Raw genomic sequence first — 20,733 nt, 5'->3', positions numbered from 1 at the left:
AATTATCAATGAAATTATATAATGCATTTACAAACTAGAATATTAATTTTATCCCAAAATATCGAACCACATTTTAAATAAAACATACAACGTTATATACATATGTTATTTTGTTGCCATACCGTTATAAAGCAATTTTCTGAATACTCTACTCTCCCCTATCGGTAAAAATACAAATTACTAATTACCATCGTGCAACGTGATCGATCGAGAAATTGATGGAACATGTTCCCACACACTTGGGGCGGCAATTACGCTTATAATCGACGTGCGTAATATTTTATTATGGATGGCAGAAGGTTGATAGAAGGGTGAAAAGCTGCCGCTTAGGGAGGCGGTTTGCGAACAGGAGCAGAGCTGAATGTTAAACGCGGCTAGTCTGTTACGTGTGGTTGCAGTTTGGCTTCTTAATGAAAAGCAGCGGCATGGAAACGTCAGGTTTGGTTTACCTTGCAATTGGAAGCACGTCTCCGACGAGACAGGCGTTACCCCGCGTGAACAGGAAAGACGATGGAAGATATGGATTCGGCTTCCTTCATTTTCGTCACCTTCACTTAACTTGACTTGCTTTTGTATCTTTCGTGGCAATCGTTGGCCTAAGCGTTGGCCATCTCGTCGAATTTATTTTTTTCCAACAAAAATCTTGAATTCCGACTGTTTTCGTTCAGTTGTTAAATATAGTTATTAGGGATAATAAATATGGGTGAAAAGCTTCATGATCTTTTGCTGCATCGTTGAGCTGATAAAAATTTGGATTTCAGAGTTGATTTCATTATTATTCTATGGAAATTTGTACTTCAAATTTGAAAAATTCGTTAAAGGTTAATATGAAAGTTTATTATTTTATTATTATCCATTCAATTTTTGTTTCTAAGAATTCTATAGAAAGTTTTATCGTTATTTGAAAATATAATTTATTTCTTATACATATCCATTTGTAAACAATTTTATATTACACGATATTATTTATAAAATTGTAAGTCATTCGTTATTCATTATTTTTAATTGCAATTACTTTGAAGCTATGGAGCTATTTAAAGTAAATATTTATGCATTCATTTTATATGATAGATTTTCAAGAAGGAAATTTAAACTTTGAAAAAATTGATTATTAAAAAGTTCTATACGATTTCGTTTCGTTTCGCCTTCGTGTTCTTTAAATTTAATTTTAAAGAATACAATAAAAAAACTATATTTTCAAGAAACAATCTAAATTTTTTAAATATAAGTATAAAAAGTAGTACGAACAAACAAAATCGTATCCCCGTAAAAGTAACGAATTAAGCGCGCCTGACTTATACTAATTTACACTACTACTTTATGTATATAACTCATACTCATACGTTTAATATTCCACAACATATACATCTATATTCCACCAATCAAATTTACGATTAAAACACGTTGTAATTAATATCCAATAATAATGTCCCGAATATTCTTATTTCCTTTCTCATCGATCAATTTTAAACACGCTGTAAACTCGAGGAAAATAGGTTAAACCGATCAGACACGAGGAAGAGATTCCGTCAAATCCCAGCAGAATCTAGATCTCGCGCCCGAGCTTAAGTCGATTTCCAACCAGACCTTGATACCCCCCACCCCTCCCCCACAAAACTAATTTTCCCCTTCATATTTAACTAGGGAACTCCAATCACGGTATAACTCGGCAACCAGTCACAAAACAATCCCCAACTAATCAGAGATACGCACAAGTACACGCTCAAGGAGCCCGTACATCAACTACCGTGGAAAACAACAACAACCACCTGCACCTCCCAGAAAAGTCATCCAAAAGTGCGGTGCCAACCACTTATTAGCAAACAGCCCCAACCATAGTCTCTTTCCCCTTCGACGTTCCTTACGCGTTCCTTCCACCACCCCTCCTCTTAACGAGTCCTTAATGTCATGAGAGAACGACATGAACGACAGCGACCTCGTCTCAGAGAGAATCGTGGCGCAGGTGCGTGTCGCGTGTTATCGACCAGCGATAAACGGTCGGCCAATACATCGATGGAACGTGTGCGAGAGCCAGCAAAGGGGTAAGTCGGGTGGCGTTGACCGCCAACGATCAAAATGGATACTCGTGACGGACTTTAGCCGTCCAATTAGCTCTCTCGCGGATAATGTTCACTCTTTGACCACCGTGCAGCATTGTATTCTCCGATTCGAGACGTTATACTCCAGACGTGGAAGAACGAAGAAAGAAGTGAAGGAGATCAACGAAAGATGAGGCTAAGCATGGATAAATTAATGTGTAATATTAATACGAAGCGGGCATTGAGTAAAGATCCATTTCGTGATACTTTTTATTAAAATATTTTCGTCTAATTTAATATTATCGTAATATATTCGTTATTTGTTGGAAAATATATTTGATTTTAGATATAGGTGTGTATTCGATTATAGGGATTTTTCGATTATATCATGGTTCAGATGAATAAATTATTTTTTTTAATTCATAAAAGTCTCGTTTTTTTAATTTTGAAAAATTATTTTGATAGTATTCATTTTTTTTAGAAAAATGGTGAATAATATAATATAATATTTTTTAATAATGAAAAAATCTTTAATTTCTTTTTAATTCTTTATTCTTTCTTAAACTTTTTGTCTTCGTATGTAAAAAATATACTTACTATAAAATTAAAATTGTAAAATTAGTTTTCGAAATTTCCTTTTTTATAACATATTTTCCATTTAATATTGAAAATTTTAACATATCTTTCTATTTTTTTGATCCTTATTTTTATTATACTATTAATTATAGATAATATTTTTAGTTTTATATTACGAATTTATTGAGACCAACGCAATAAAACTATTTCTAAAATACATTATTTGATGAACAAACAATGATTCCTGACAATATGGATTCGTATAATCGATGATGCAATGAGTTTTAATATCACTTTCTTATAAAAAAAAATCATTTTATCGTTTCATTAAAATGAATTCCACTTTTTACTAAATGATAACGTGCATCTATGCGTGTACGTAGTTCTCAACGACTGTTTGATCCAGAGTGGCCGTCTGGCTGGGTGGAGATATACGAGGAACGAATATCCGGAAGGGGCGGTCTGAAACTCTGGACTCTGTCCATCCATGAAGAGAGAGCAAAGTACCACTATCTCTGTCTGTCGGTTAGTGCTCGTGCATGCTTACAAACAAGCCTTTCCTCGAACGCCTCGAAGTGACCGATGAGACTCGAGAAGGATCATTCTCCAGAGGGATAAGCGACAATGCTCGAAATCGAATAGGAAAAGATCAATGATGACGTATTTTGATTCAAATCAAAACCATGATATTATCAATTGAAAGGCGGATATGATTAAATATATTCTCTTATAAATTTTATTAATAATTAATAAAATCAATTGAATCATTAAAATGAAACGTCGCGATACATTCTATCATGAAAAATGTATACGATTTGTACAAAATCGAGGAAATATTTTGTTACGAAATTGATAGGTACACGAATAATTGTTTCTCTAATTGTTCAATTGACTTAATTAGAAACTATAAATTAAACACTGAGAAATTAAAAATCAACAAGAATGAATTCGATCTAATTTAATCTATTTTAAATACGAAGCAACGTATTAGGAAATGAAACATCTTTAAATAAATCAATCGCTGCATACCGAACGAGTTAAGCCAAGCCTTAACAAATTTAGACAGACAGATATAGATATTGCACGCGAAATAGATAAATTACATCCCCATTTTATAATTACACCACACCCATATCGTTTATCCGCTACCCATAAACATTTATTATATACAAATCTAATCTAATATGATATAAACTCGTTATCGAAGAAAATCTGCGCAAGCAATCATCCTTCTCTGCGACCAACGTGAAAAACAAGTCACGATGCGGTATATTCGTGAACAAAGTGATAACTTTGATACGAAAATCCGAGAGGAGAAAATGGTTGACGAGGGTGAACGCGGGCAAAGGAATGGCCGTTAACCGAAAACGGATGAGATCCACGTAGGACACGCGAGGCTCCATGCTAACGAAACTAATTTCACTGTCGTCCACTTATTAAGATCAAGACGGAAACTTGTCGAGGGGCAGGGTGTTGGCATAGCATTGCATAAGGAGCAACGAAGCGTCTATGGTTATAACATTGTTTTAGCGTCAATTTACTTACCGTGGCTGCCATGGAGAGATGAGGGGCGGCTCGGACGGTGGGATCTTAGGCTTCACTAAGCGAGCCATAGCCAACCGGAATCTGTGCTGCCTTTTGACATTCTGCAACGGAAATTTGTTTCGTTACATTTTGTCGGGATATTTTAGAATTTATCCGAAAATAAAATAAATGTTATGGATTGGTATATATAACGGCTCGTTTTTATTCGATTATCGTCGATTATCGAACGGTATAGAAAACAAAGAAGGAGAGATATTAAAAATAATAAAATGGCGGCGGGAAAAACGAGCATTATATTAATTAATAATCAATCGATATTCGTTTTTGCAATGGAAAGACTTTTGGATTTTTGTGCCAACGTTAAATCTCCAAGATAGATTTATTAATTATCATATGCATCGTTATTTAGATTGGAATAATTATAATGATCCATTTATAGACGAGTTCAAAGTTCTTTTAATTAATTATTGGCATTAGTATTTAAGTAAAGTATGGGATATTGATTTTTATAGATTTTTTTTATATTCATTATCATTTTTAAGGCGATGAAATTTTTATTTCAATCAAAGTTGATTAATCGCTATTTCTTAATAGTTTTTGTTATGGAAAAAAGATAATTTATCACTGTGTTGCGAAATTAAATTTCCAAAAAAATATTTTCTAATTAATATTTTAAAGAAAAGTATATAAACAAAAATTTAAACTTTCTCTATCTTAAAAGTATAATAATTTAATCGCTTCGTATATTTTATTTTCTAATTTTTAGCAAATTAATTGATTATTCGGTGACAAAGAGAAGATACTATAATTGGGTCATGTATCCTATAACATTATAATCTAGGATATTTAATAATTAATGTATACTATATATAAATTAATTCAGAATCAAAGCTTATTGATATAAATATAATAAGTTAATTTTAGTAGTTTCTAATTATAACATTAATAGATAAAACAGCAGAAGTAAATTTTAAAAAAATTCTTTATTTTACTTTTTATTTTATATCATTTCGATACAATTTTAAATATTCACGATAAATATTATATAAAAACTCCTCCTCTTCATCCTTATAAATCACGCCAATTATTTACCAGAGGAAAAAATAACTGTGTTGCCTAAGGTTCTTAATTAAGACTTCACGTACCTATATTATTTGATCAAAAGCTCAAACCGTTTCTTTCTCAAAATTAAAATTGGATTATTACCACGTAGCTTGACAAAGAAAAAAATCAATTTCGAAAATTCGACTGGTAAAAAGGGGGGATAAGACGGAGGAGGGAGACGTTGAAAGGTAATCGTAAACTAATTTCGAAACGAAATTCGCCTGGCGTTTAATTACGCGTTTTAATTTGAAGCCTCGCGAAAGTGCTCTTTCCCTATCCCTGTTGTCGTGGTCGTCGCGTAACCAGCCAACGTCCCTTCGTTTCTCACGCCCTTTAAGAGGGGCTGTATTTTAAGCTAACCGGTAATTAAAAGAATTACGTCTCCGTTCGGCAAGGTAGCAAACTGGCGGGTCGTGAATAAAATGGGACGAATTTTAACCCTTTCTTCGTTGACGGTTTAATTAGACCTGTTCGCCGCGCGTGAAAATCGACCTTATTGAATTTTAACTTTACTTGAATTCAAGACTCTGGATGAATCTTCTTGGATTTAATACAATCTTCTTGGGCGAAATAGTGTTTGGGATGAAAATATTTTGAGAAGTTTTTTAATCGTGTTAAATTATCTCCTTGTAATATTTGAGATAAAAAAATACTTTTTCATCTTTTTCCTTTTTTTTTTTTTTTTTTTTTTGGTCGTGTTGAATTATTTGTAAAGTAATTACGCACTTTTGATAATCCTAGTTTCGTTTGAAATTGTATTATATATTTTTGATAATGAAATTGTTAATTAATATAAGTATTTCGTGTATTATATTATATGTGTATAACATTTTGTATTTAAAATTTTGTTACTTTTACAGTTATATTTTGACGAAGTAAAACAATTTGAAAATTTATTACTTTCTTAAATAGCAAATATTTTATATTAAATACGAAAAAAATTAGGAATATTTTTGAAAATTAATTATTACTTTAAATACATATTCAGAAATCAATCAAATTTTCTAAAAATTTAATCCTTCAAGAGTCCACTTATTGTTTAAATTTTCTAATTAAACTAGTTACTGTTGTCAACTATGTAAGTGATTTTCAATGAATGTGACTTACTTAAAAATAAGACACGTCTTTGCACGAGCACTTTATAAACAATTTACTAAAGAAATAAATTTGCTCTTTCGAGCGAAATTCGAAATGGATGCGATATCAATACTGAATTGAATATCCTTCCAAAATTGAAAAGCATATTCAATGATATTATAATTGGTGTCAAATTAATAATTTTCTTTATCAAAATAGGCAATTTGTCAATTTGGTGGGATGAAAAAAATTTGTCGAAAAAAATATATCAATTAATATATTTAATTAATGTATATTTCGATAGTTATTTCCATTTTCGAAAATAAAAATTCATTACTTTTCAGCCGATTCTAATACAATACCAGAGATAAATAAATTTTTACACGAAATTGATTTTTGAACATTTCAATTAATATTCCAAAGAATTAATGATTCGACAAAGAATTTTAGGCAACATGTGAAATATTTAACTCCAGAATTACCGAGGCTGAAAGTTTGATTGGCCGTGAACGGTGTATCAAGACGAGGCGGAGACACAACTTCAACTTTAACATCCAACCCGCAACTTGGCGAAGTCACGAACAAATTGGATTTAAGGTTGCATCTTTTCGGCTAACACGCGCATAGATGTTTACCCTTTCGAACGTCTCAACTCAAACAGTAATTAATTGCTTGGAACAGTTTTGTCGTTTAACATTGACGGAGCGAACAGTTCTTGTAACTTCGTTCCAATGCGAACGGCGAAAGGATAATTAAGATAATATTACGAATAAACTAATGATCGATTTTTCATTAAATTTTTCAATCTCGTGAATGAAATTACGATTCTTTTTCGCATATGGACAATTGAAACAGACGCGATGTAATCAATTTTTAATTTAAAATTCATTTCGATACGTTTATCGGAATGATTAAGTCCAGCCACAGGACTTAATAAAATTATATGGAAGTGAATGAAATCTCTTTTTGTAATTTTTTGTAACAAATATATACGATGTTATTTAGATAAAAAGCAAAATTATTTTTCACTCTTTTATTTATTTCATTAATTGTCCTCTGCGCATGCTTCTGCAGAAAGATTGCAACTTTTAAAACAATTCTCAAAATAATTTTTATTTCTCATCGAAGCAATTCTAATTACTCTTAAATTGCAATAAACGTGTTCGAATTTTACGAAGAAACGTAAGCACATCTTGTACACACTCGTTCACATTCCCTTCTAAATTCTTATAACTCGTTATTATAAACAGAGTAGATCGCAGAGCAGAGACTCAAGAATTCGTTGCAAGCATTTATACTCGCTTCTTCACCAATAATGAACAAGTTCTCCCCTCTTGCAATTATCATTTTTCACCAACTCTATCGACACTAACATAATTAACTCTTGGTCTATTCGTTTGCCACTACGAATCGATCAAATTACCCCCAACGGCCACTATATCCATCCACCTACCAACAACACCTCCGCCACCCATATCCACCGAAATCACCTAATCATTCCGCATTCAACCGTCCTCTCTGTATCCCGCCGTGAGCAGTCGCAACCAGTCGAAACGACACGGCATTATCCCGGTGTCCGATTCGTGGGACATCGAGATCGTTCTCACCCCTCCCCGGTCAGAGCTGAGAGGAGAACGAGTTCGATTTCGAGGGAGGGAGCTCCAGTCGGTGTTCCAGTCTGCTTCTTCCCTCCCTCCTCTTTCCCCGTTCTCTGCACCCGTTACATCCATATGCAAATTTATTCTGCCCCGTCTGTGTACGCGCGCTCGCCCACGCCTAGCACACGAAGCGGCGTGGGCCTTCTCGCGCTTGTTGTCGGTGCAGCGGAGAGGGTCATAAATTAAATGATGTAAATGCTCTGTCCACCCTCTGTCGCAGAGGAGAGCTGTCTCTCTCTTTCTCTGTTCACCCACTCTCGTTGCATCGAGTGACCTGGACGATCCACGCCAACCAGACCCCTTCTGACTGATTATAATTATCGGGGCGTACCCTGCGGCTCGCCTCGCATGGATGAGGAGGAAAGATAATGCCCGAGTGCTATTGATTCGGATGCGCTTAACTGCCCTCGAATTGCCTAAGTGTTCGGAGGGGGATAGTCTTAGATGGTTATGATATTGGTCGATGTGTGTCGTTACGAGATTTAAGATTAACGTTGGAACGAGAAGTTGTTGTACCGTTAATTTATTTTTCAACAAATAATAAAATTAATGAGAAACTCGATTGTTGAACAAATTAATTCGAACAGCTGTGATACTTCGTTTGTTTTTAGATTCGATAATTTGTGAATCAAACATGTTTTTCGATCGAATCGTATATTTTCTCTATGAAAAACGTACATGATCTATATATAAATAAATATTTTGTTCACATTATCTTTTTGATTAGTATTTTTTAAATTTAGATTAGAAAGAGAAATATTTTGATGAAAATGAAACTGATTACATCGATATTTCTATCGATTGATTCCTCCTTCTTTAATTATTATTCGTAAAATGATATCTTAATTTTACTGTCATTTAAAATGAAATTCAATTGCGATTCCATATGTATTGTTACATAATTTGCCTTGCAGCGGAAACACATTACCATCGTTTTCGTATAGAACTTCATTAAGAGAATCGATCGTGACTGGAAACAATTATGCGGCTATCCACGCGTGATCTGCCTTGCGGCGACAAATGGGATGATATCGAGTTTTAACTTGAAAAAATTATTGAAGCAAAAATATATATTTATTGTTGCTAATATATATAATCTAATCTAACTCAAATCCAACTCAGAAATTAAGTTAAAAAATTGCCTGTACTTTGCGAAAACTAAAGTCCATATCGGCGATAATAATATCTGGAGAGAAATTATTTAGAATAAGAGCAACGTAATTCGAAATTATCGAAATATAATATAAATAATCGTTATTTTCCTTTTATAACGAATTAAAAAAGATATATACATTTTGAATTTAATCGGTGAATTTATTCAAGAAATAAATAAACGATTAAATGGCAGATGTTAGAATAACAGATTATCGTAAAGATTAATCGAAGAATTATATAGTATTCCATTATGGGATATAAAGAGGAGATTATTTGAGAGATAAATATGGACATGATCCCCGCTATTAATAAAATCCTTTCGATCTTTTTAATACTAACGTTTGCTTTCAATAAGTTTGAAGAGATCGTCGTTGAGTAATGTATTCAATAAAATTCGGCAGTATGCAAATCTGAAAAGCTTCCCATGGATCTCTCGCAAATTCGACAGTGTTCCAATCCACTCTGCGATCCTGCCTTCCTTCTTTTCAATTCGATATCCGATTCATCGGAAATAACCGGCATCAACCTTTATTCGGCTCGCTACAAATTGCTCGTTTCTTTTTTTTTTTTTTCCCCTGGAATCTTGCTCTAATCTTATACTCGATGATGAGACGTAGCAATACTCTCTCATGTAGTATTTGTACGATTATAGATAGATAGGAATTTCATTTGATCATGAAATTATTAAAAAGAGAAAGAAATGATACGTATATATTATGTTATACGAGATAAAAATATTTATTATACGTATCTATAAATATTTGTGAATTTTTTGCTTCGAAGATTAAATTTTATGGTTACTTTTAAGATAATCAAGATTTCTTAAACGGTAATTCTCATTTGAAATTGTTTAAAATTACTTTAAATAAATTATTAAAACAATATAACAATATTTATGATATTTTATTTGTTATGCAATCAAATCAATATTTCCCTGTATTATTTGGCTATAACGAAGATTTTTTTAATTTTAATAAGTATATTGAACATATCTTTTATTCAAAAAATATATTTTGATTAAATTCAATGAAAATCAAACCAACATGTAATTCGAATTACTTTAAAATGATAATGATTCAGCGAAAAATAATTTAAAATAAAGTGGATTGGTTCCAAAAGGAAGATATTTTATATATCATTTTATAGACCCGAAAAAGACAAATATTCCTATAATCAATTCATACCATTTTATCATTGTTAATCAAAACTACTCAATTTAAATTGTGTGTATCGAAATCAACTTTCATCTAAAATATCTTTTATCCAAATCATTATTTACGAAATAATCGTAGATCCAATTACGTATCTCGCTTCGCATAATATGAAACACGATTAACGATTATGTTGATGCCTTAAAATTTTCTAAAACGCAAAACACTTTCCATCGTTTCCTTTCTTTTCCTCATATCCCGAAATATCGCGCTTAATCGTCCCATTAACGCCCATACCACTCATCACCATCAACAATTCATGCGACACAAGCCCCCCCTCCCCCCCCCCCCACCAGATCCATTCGTCGCCCTCAAAGCGCGGTCTCGAAACAAACTGTCACCACGACGATTTACAAGAACACTTTTGCAACATCAAACAGACTAGGCGATAATTTCGCGAGCACGGTTAACACGCCCGCTTTAGCTCGGCGCAGTTTTACGAAGTGGCGCGAACTAGCGGCGAACGACCGCTTTCATAGTGATACACACGCAACAGGCCATCACCGTGTCCATGTTACGTGCCCGCTCTTTCACGCCTTCAGCATCGTCGTAACTCGTCGCGAAAAACTCAATTATCCGGCCGCGAAATATTCGTGCCGATAACGGTGATGCGGCCAACGAGTTCAAGTGGCTATCAATTATGGCTTCGTCATTATCATATCCTCGTTAAAGCTCGGAATAGGGAGGGGGAGGGGAGAAAAAATGAGCGAAATTAACGAGTGTTTAACGAGATAACACGCGTATCGGGTATATGTTGTTTCTGCGAAGATTTTCGAGAAAAGATTAATTCTTGGTAAATTTATGGGAAAGTTGAAGTTTGGAGATAAAATAATATAAAATAATATAGCGATTAACTCGTTGCCTTGTAACGTTTCGATATGGATTCTTAGGGATGTTATGAAATTTCTAGGCAATTTTTTATTACATTTTACATATTTTTATTTCTTTACAATTTTTTTACTTTGATTGATCGGAATAACACGGGATTTTGAATAAAATCGAATAGTATTTCTTGATCCACAATTTTTATTAAATTGTAAACGGTTTCAATCTCCTTGTTTTTTAAGGATGTTAATGTTTTAAGCATAATATAAAATTTTTATTAATTATTAAGGAAAATTGATCTTGATAATATAACATTAAATGATATTATATATTGCATTTTTTGATAAATTCATTTTATAAGGATAATATTTTAAAATTCCATATTTACAAAATATTTTCTTTCGTTTGAGTTTATAAATTAATACAGATTAATTAATTAGATGTTTTTAATCGCTTATGGATTTGAAAAAGATTTAAATGTAAATATTTTTAAGAAATATATACTTGTCATGTTTTCAAAATGAATGTTGTAAATATATATATTATTGATAAACGATTTTATTATATTTTGATCGAATTTTGAATTTACAAGATATCATCTATAATTATCGATATATATAAATTTGCATCTTGAAAAATATAATAAATATTTACTAATAGATTATATAATAGTTTTAAAATATTTACAATTTTTTCATCAATTTGTTATTAATATTATTATATTGTTAGAATGAAAACTTGAAAAATTCGAAAAATGAAATGTAATACAATAAAAAATAATGAAATAATAAAAAGAATACGATTAACTATTTAAAGCAATATGATTATATAAGACTGTAAAATTCCAATTTATTGGAAATAAAATATTTCAATTCAAAAATCGAGCAACACAATTAAATCGTAACAATATTATTATAGATAACACGCAAACGAAAGTAAACGAAGAGTAAAAATAAAAAAAAATAGAAGCTTATCAGTGAAAAAGAAAAACGTACAAACAAAAGATAAAGTGATGGAAAAAACTCTTGTAAAAACCCATATAAAATATGAGTACACATATGTGTAAAAGCGAAAATCGAGATTCTCAATTCCCCGCATCAAATATTCAAATACTCGTTTGAGAGTAAGAAACGGTGGCGCTAGTATCGCTATCTTCTCGAGGAAAATGGCCGCGCTTCATTGTTTTACAGCTAAACATCTTAAGTACGATTCAAAAACGAATTGCTCTGTGTTGTCCCATTTCTATTTGTCGGGACACGTCTCTCATTTTCCTCCTCGCACGTTTACTACTCCTCACCACGCCTACATCACTTTTGTAGATGTCTCTCTTTCTCCCACGGAGCTTTAATCGCGCGATTAAATTACATCTCTCGCGAGGAAGACGTACCACCGCGTGGCGCTTCACGGCAGAACGAATTTACCCTGTCTTTTACATTCGTTAAGCTTGTTCCGCCACGAAGACTTAATTAAACGACTCGACGAGTTGCCCGTGGACCATGTGTATTTATCCTTTGAACGTAGAGACAATTTTATGAATTACCTCCAACTATTTTCACGACCGGCGCTCGTCAAGCGTGCACGAACGTCCTTTCTTCGTGATGGGTGTTTCAATTATGCTTACTCGTCGCTCTTGGATTTGAATAATCATCGATTCGGTTAATTTAAAAGTTTCGAATTTATTATTTTCTTGGATGAAACGAAGTATGGAAATATTATTTATAACTGTGCTAGTTTGTTTATCAAGAAATTAAAATTTTTAGATCATATTTATAAATTTGAAATTTAATAGTGTTCCGTGAAAAAAATAAATTGTGGATCTAAACTATAAATTATTATTGATATTTTATTGATATTTCGAATTTTATCAGTATTTGAATATAAATAAAAATTGCTTTTTTTTTCTAATAAATAGATAAATATATATCTTGAATTACTTTTTGCCAAAAAAAAAGATAAGAAAAGATAATCGAACGAAATGCAAATGGCTCGAGAATAAAATTTTTATCTACACAGAAAAAAAAAAACTCAAATTATAAACTTTTCTGCATTTTTTTCGTTGTAGAACAATAGAGTACCAAAATTAATTTTGAAAAAAAGAAAAAAAGAATTTTCTATAATAAAAAGAATCTTGAGAAAAAATTCTTATTCGAAATATCATTACTCCGTCGACAACAATTCTAAAACATCTCTAATCCCCCAATACCATTCTGCTTGATCCTGAAATTCCACTACCACTTGGAAAATCGTCATCCTCTCCTCCCCAAACAAACTCAAAAACGCGTCTATTAACGTATCACCCATCCCCTTTCCAACGGCCCTCGACATCGTTATTAGCGTCACGCGTACTCTTCACCGAATCTTCTCAGAAATCCAATCGAGAAGGAAACGACGGCGCCGTGCCGAGGAAGCCGAGTAGTAGCCTGGCAGATCGAGACGTTATCCTCTCGCCACGGCAGAGCTAAAATATCCCTGCAAATAACTCGAATTCTATCTGGATTTCCATCGGGCGGATCGAGCCAGGTGGAACGGGGGGGAAGGTTGGGGGATTCGTGGTAAAAGAACGAGAAAGCCGGCTGCTTACGTATTCGATCACGTAAGTACACACGGGAGAAGAAAAAAAAGAGAAGCAAGCGGGCAAACGATGATCGTGCACGCTGCTCTGCGGAGACGATGGTGCACACACTTCTCCTTCAGAGAATACAGGGTGTTTCCGAAATCGTGATACGATCGAGGAGGAGGAGATACTTGAGTTGGGAATCGAAAATTTAGAACTCCATTTATACGAATTCGTCGAGGGACGAATACATGATCGGGTTCATAGCTGTTGTTATATAATAAGAATTCTAATTTCTTCATCAGTGAATTTTCGTCGTGAATCAATAGAAATTTATGCTCGCGTAAAATGCATACGTCAAATATTATAAATTTTGCAAGCATAACGATTGTCTAATGATCAATGAATTAATTTTTGATATGTGATGTACGTTTCTAATTGTATTTACACTCGTAAAGTGATTTATTTTTCAGATAGTTTAAATAATCAAATATCATGTAAAATTTTCTTACAAATGAAATTTCATTGTAAGACATTAAGATATCGTATGAGCGATTTTAAATTTACTTTCTTTCTAGCTGAAAGCAAGAGGAATATTTTTAATTGATATTTTTTAAATAAATTATTATTTAAAGAGGAATAAATATATCTAGATATTTATTATTTTCAATTAATTTTTAATACATAGATTCGATAAATCATTTGAAACACTATTTTTTATAAACTTTCCAATATATTTAATATCTTAATGATTCTTTCGAATCTTTTGTTTTTCTCGATTAATCTGGATTTTTCATTTTTCTACCAGAAATTTATAATAAAAATTCAATTTCCTTTTGATGCTTTTTATGCTGAACCTAACACGTTCCTCTACATTGTACATGCTACAAGAAAATCCGTTACAAGACTAAATAGAGCAGTAAGTTGTCGAGCACCCACAAACTGAATGGCACAAGGGTAAAGGGATTAGGCTTCAAGCTTCAACTAATCCTTCCGGAGAAGCTCATCTGCATAGAAGTGAAATTTTCATATACGAGAGATACGTATGAAAACGTGATGTAAATTAAATTTTGTCGTCAATGAATAATAAAAATTTACATGTAACACGTAATATTTAAGACAAAACTCTTTCTATACAAACGAAAGTATCTTTTTGTTCCGCAAAATTCACTTATAAATATAATTCAGCGACACATGAATTACATTTATATAATCGCATGTATAACTTTTAAGTATAGCAATATATATCGAGTAAAATACAAAATTTGATAAATATGTATAAATTAATCAAGAAAAATTGGATAAAAGAAATCAGAGGATCGTAATGAATAACGAGAATACTTATACACTTATGCGACTCGAAGCAATACAATAATAAACTTGCACGAAGAGGAGCAGGCAACTGCAATCGTCGCGTTAAATAAAAAAATTACCATCTCAATCACGAGTTTGGTAACATTCGAAATCATCCATTTTCTGGCACATCCTGTAACACGAGAGCAACGCTTATGTACGCACGCACGCACGCACGAGTATTGGTTCGCACGCTAAGCGACGTCGAACGGCGAGAATCAAAATCCTGGATCGCGGCGAGGCTGAATCGCACGTGGAATTTTAAACGGTTGAAGAGGACAGAGATATGCAGCCGGAAGCGAGAACAATTTGTACCGGTCTTTCGAAATATACGAATAATCGCGGATAGCATGCCAATGGCGGAAAATATTTCCTGCAAAATCCCCAAGGTTCGGTGCTCGTGCACTTCTTGATCCTGTTCCATCCTCCTTCCTTCGTTCCTCCTCTCCTTATTCTCGGATTTTCCTTTTTTTTTTTTTTTGAGGGAAAGGAAGAGTTTGTTTTTTTTTTTTTTTTTTTCCTCCACGCTCCTTTCTCCACGGCCTGACAGTTTTTGCAGAGTGCTTCGAAATTGAATTTTAAAATTCGACACCGCGACGAATTTTATTGTTCCACGGGAATCGCGCGAATTGATTTAACCCTTGCGCTTCTTGAATGCTTTCCTCCGGCTGGAAATGGTTTTTTGCAGCGCGCGTGGAATGTTAATTGGGCGTAATGGGGCCGAGGTGGATTGTGGGTCGCAGACGATTGAATTGAAATAAGATTTTTGGAGAGTTTCTGCTTATTCGAAAGGTAAATTTTTTTCACGAGGTTAATTCGATAAGTTTTCGAATGTACATATCGAGTTTGAAAAGGATGAAAAATTGGATGAAAAAGAAAAAAAACTAGGAACATGGCAGAGGATCATATATATTCGTATTATCAAATATCATCGAGTGGTTCTACAAACAAAATGAATGTGAAATATAAATATACACTTTAGAAGCTTGATTGAAATTAATGATGATTTTATCCCTCGTACGGCAGAGATTGAAATAAATAAATAAATTTGTTTCATATTGTACGAAAGAACTCGAATTGTTATATTATAAATAAAAAGAAGAGGAGGAAATATTAAAGAATAAATCTTAATTTGTAATTAAATGAAGAATAATTTGTGTGAATAACTGATGATAATATTACAATACTATGAATTTATTTTTATTCGATTAATAAAAATACAATTGCGTTTTCGATTTCATCAATTTATTAATACGAAGGGAAAAAAAAGAAAGAAATACATTAAATATATTCGCATCTTATTTATTAGCAAATTATAAGCAACTTTTTTTCTCGCTTCATTTAAGGGAAATTTACATAATAAATAATAAATAAGCTTTAACCAATTTTTGTATTTGTATTTTTTAGCCTCAAAAAAAAAAAAAAATATTAACATCTCTTCACAAAGAAGAAAAGAATGTCAAGATTTCGTAAAATTTTACGGATCTAAAAAAAAAAAAAAAAAAAAAAGGAGAAAGAAAATTGAAAGTTCAACAAACTCGGTCGAAAAAAAGCGAAAAATGAAACAAAAGCGACAATGGTAGTAAGTTCGATGGGAGAGGAGCACCGCTTCAATATCGATACGTCGGATTGGCTGATGCCCGGCGGCGTGTCGAGGACGAAGATCAGAGACGCGTGCTTTCAAAGCGTGCAAAGGATCGGGTGAAATTGGGCGAGATATTATTGAACACGCTCGTCGGGCCCTCCTCCGGATGGAAAGGCGGAAGCGCTGCGTTCCGGCGCTCTACGCTCGCGGCTGCGTGCACCGAAGCAACGTAACTGGCGTGCATAAAGAATTTAGTTGCAGCATCTTTCCTGGATGAAAGAGCCGACGTGTGCGCATCAATTCGTTCACATTTCACGAGGGAACTTCTTACCAAAGGGGAGAACTTTTTGATCGATAATGTTTCGTAGTTGCTGGTGAATGAACGAATATTTGGTGAATGTATATATATATATATATTTTTAGGATATATTTTGATTTTGTATTTTAAACTTGTAATTGGATGTTTTCGGTAACTATAATACTTATATTATGAATTTTATTCCATTTTACGAACGAATAGGTGAGGGTGAATTACTTAAAAATGGAATAGTTTCGAAATTGTTGGCTATATCGAAAGAATCTTCAGAGAAAAGTTGAATTATTTTGAAGAATAATTTCTTCTTTTATAAATATCAGTATAAAAATCAAGTTTATCTTTTTACGTGAAGTCGCATAATTTTTATAGATCGATTGATTATTTGTTATTTTTTATAAAGAAGATAAACTATTTACATCGATCATTTTGTAAAACTTATTATATATTTTGAGATATTTGTACAAGTATCGTTTCTTGTCTCTCATACAATAAATTTTACAAAATTTAAATTATTCTTCTAAAGTTTCTAGTTATGGTGATTTAAAATTTTTAAAAAACAATTCTTTCATATATCGTCATTCAGTTATAAAAATATTATTCCAATTACGTTTCCCTCGAAATTATTCAATATTATTTGTATGAAATTTTTTTTAAAATTAACAAATTTGAAATTACTTTCAGTTTTAGATACTTCATTATTTGAAAGAATTTTTTTTACACACAATTATTTATTTACATTTATTTTTCCTCTTTTATATTTTAATTATACATTTTTTCCCTTCTCTTCTCTATTTTTGATCCTGGTTTCATTACTTAATAATAAAGAATTAATGCCACATTCACTTTTGTAACATTTCGTGTTACATTCTACATTCGAAACTTTTGTAATTAATTTAAACTAACTAATTAACAAATTAAATACTACGTTTATATTACTTTTCCTACGCTAATTTGTTTACGTACAAATTAGCTTTCTTTCTTAAATTAATTTATATCAATTATTTAATTAACCAGCTCTTCAAGAACATAATCGTAAATATAAGAAATAATAAACGAAAGAAACAAAGAAGAAATTTAACAATTCACACATTGAATTAGAACTAATCTCATCAAATTTTTAATTTCACATCAAAAAAAAAATAATTCACATTATTTCAAAAAACCAGTACTTCTATCTCAAAAAAAAAAAAAAAAAAAAAGAAGAAAAAAAGTCGAATTTCATTATGAAATTTTTAAAATTACGAATTATCAAAAAACGATTTCTTGCACCTGGCTCGCAGAGAACCGGGGACCAATTATCGGGCACGGAAATGCCTTGAACGATGGAGAACTCTCTATTATCATACGTGACGGCGTCATAAGACGGGAGAAATCGGGGAGGGAGGGAAGATAATGCCGAAGGGAGTAAGTCGCAGTTTACACGTGAAATCCAACCCGTATGCCGACGTAATCGAAATGAGACGGAGACCCCCATGTACCCCATGGACAGGATTGATGGACAGCCGGTGGTCCATGACGTGACCACCTGACATTCTTGTCCGATCGGGCTGACATGCCCCAGGGATCATGCATGCGAGTTTCGTGCTCACGTAGCAAAACGTCTACCCCGATTTTCCGTCATCCACCCGGTGTACAACCGAATCCGAGAGACGAAATTCCATCTAATGTACGTCTGCCGCGTTCATTTCTAAGGTTCACGCGATAGATTTTTAGGTGTCTTGTTAGTCCAGATTGTTGAGGATAACTCGAACAGGTTAATTACATAAGTGTGCAACTTCTGACATACTTCTTTTTATTGGGACGTTTTTTAAGCGTGCGTGAATGAACCAATTCGAACAGCGTTCTGAAACTGACAATCTTTTTGACCGACAATGAGTTGAATTTTTATTGGAATTGATAAGTAATAAAGGAGTTGAGGAAAATTGGGAAAAATTATCAAAATTTTTCGATAATATCGCGTGCTATTGTTACAATTATTGAAACGTAATGTTGTTGAAACAAAAGTTTGAAAATAATAAGAATTTTCAAATAAATAAATCAAAAATCAAAATGCTAAATTTATTATTATCGAACAAAATTTACTGGATAATAAAATATATCTAATAATATAAAAGCAATGATTTTAAACAAATTTTTATTCAACAAAATGATCACGATTTTTCTTATTTATATCTCTAAAACAAATTTTAATAGTATTCCATCTGTTAATTTTTCATTTGAGAACAATTATAGTTAATAACTTATGAACGAAAACGTATCTTAAAACAAGCTATAACTTTCGAACAAACCATCTCGAAACCTCTTCCACCAGAACCGAGTTCGCCCAAATTTCTTCGACAAATTGCCATTTCCATGGAGCGGCTGTCTCTTCTTTTCGCGGGCAAACCGTGTCGTCACCCAAGGCGACACGCACACAGATTCTTGCCACGCTTCACACGCCCGCCCGTTCACACGTGCCAGGCAATTTTGCCATAACGGCGAGAAGTATGCGGCGGAGACGAGCGTAAATCCAGGAGGAGGGGAAGGCTTGATTTCAGTGGAGCAACTCGAGACTCACGGAAAGAGAGACGATACTTTTCGGGGCGTGCACGCGTTTACACGTGCGAAATGCAGCAGCGCGTGGAATGTCGACCGAACATAACCTCGCTGAAATTGAACGAAGCCTCGAGTTCGATCGTTAAGGGATCGTTGGCTGGCACGAATGACGACTGGTTTGAGTAGAGAGATTTTTGCTTGTAAATATTGTTTCAAGTTTAATCAAAGATCAAAGAATCGTTGATGATTTTTTACGAAAAACGTGCAAATTATGATTCATAACGAGTAATCGAGTAATAATATATTTTATCTTCCTTTTTTTTTTTTTTTTATGCTTCACTAATAAATTTGTATTGCACGTCCGATATAAATGTAATTTCATTTCCGATTCGATTCTACGAATAATTAATTAATCCTAATGCCTCGACCACGAGTTAATTCACGTTTAAATTTTCATTTAAAAACTTTCGAATATATTTATATATTCGGCGCACGCGTTTCAACGCTTTTCGCGTGACTTTTAAATTTAAAACTCGTGCGGGAACACGTTCGAAGCATTTACAAATACGCCATTAATCAACCCGATATTTCCCCTGTTTCAGATGTTCCAGAAGCGGTGGCGCATTTATCGTCGCTTATAGCTCCATTTACGTACAAACACGCGTAAGTGCTTGTACGTGCGTATTCGCAGATGCGACCTACGTCCCTACGGAATTCTAGAGCTGGTCAATGTATAGTTACGTATACACAGGGAGGATATAACAGGCGTGTATACTGCAAAACTAGACACGAGTGTTTATCCCCTGTGCGAGCCTTACATTGGGGACAATTTATAGATAGGGGGAAAAAGTTGTGCGAGATTATGGTGTATTTTTACTTGCCAGAGGAAATCGTAGAATCACAGAAGAATAAGATTTGTGTATACGTAGAGCAGAAGGAGATGTCTATTAATGCAATTATATATACGATATAGCTATACCGTTTGAAAATTTTTAAATTCGAGATTAACTTTAAAATTCGGAATCCATTGATATTCTGTTTCAAGGAATAAAATGTAACTTGATAATTATTCAGATGATTAAAATAAATAAGTAGTAATCGTATTCCACAAATTGAGAACTGGTATAACCACTGCTGTATATATTACGAAATACAAATACAAAATTACTAATAATCAATAATTTAATCGATAATGAATGC

At 33.0% G+C, this 20,733-nt stretch overlaps 1 protein-coding gene across 4 annotated transcripts in view; it reads right to left on the bottom strand.

The window, feature by feature from the left end:
• LOC100872588 (uncharacterized) overlaps window positions 1-20,733 on the bottom strand; it is a 607,316-nt gene that overhangs the window by 458,524 nt on the left and 128,059 nt on the right. For all 4 annotated transcript variants that reach the window (XM_012484533.3, XM_086915859.1, XM_086915861.1 and 1 more), the window contains one exon: window positions 4,161-4,261. In XM_012484533.3, coding sequence (XP_012339987.3) covers window positions 4,161-4,172 — 12 coding nt within the window. In that variant the 5' untranslated portion in view covers window positions 4,173-4,261. The remainder of the gene's footprint in view (window positions 1-4,160; window positions 4,262-20,733) is intronic.

Source organism: Apis florea, unplaced genomic scaffold (genome assembly GCF_048593485.1).
Source record: "Apis florea isolate Af1SG1 unplaced genomic scaffold, ASM4859348v1 contig_3798_pilon, whole genome shotgun sequence".
In the NCBI taxonomy this organism is placed as follows: domain Eukaryota; kingdom Metazoa; phylum Arthropoda; class Insecta; order Hymenoptera; family Apidae; genus Apis; species Apis florea.
The sequence above is the reverse complement of the archived record's forward strand: the minus strand, read 5'-3'. Positions and strand labels throughout refer to the sequence as shown.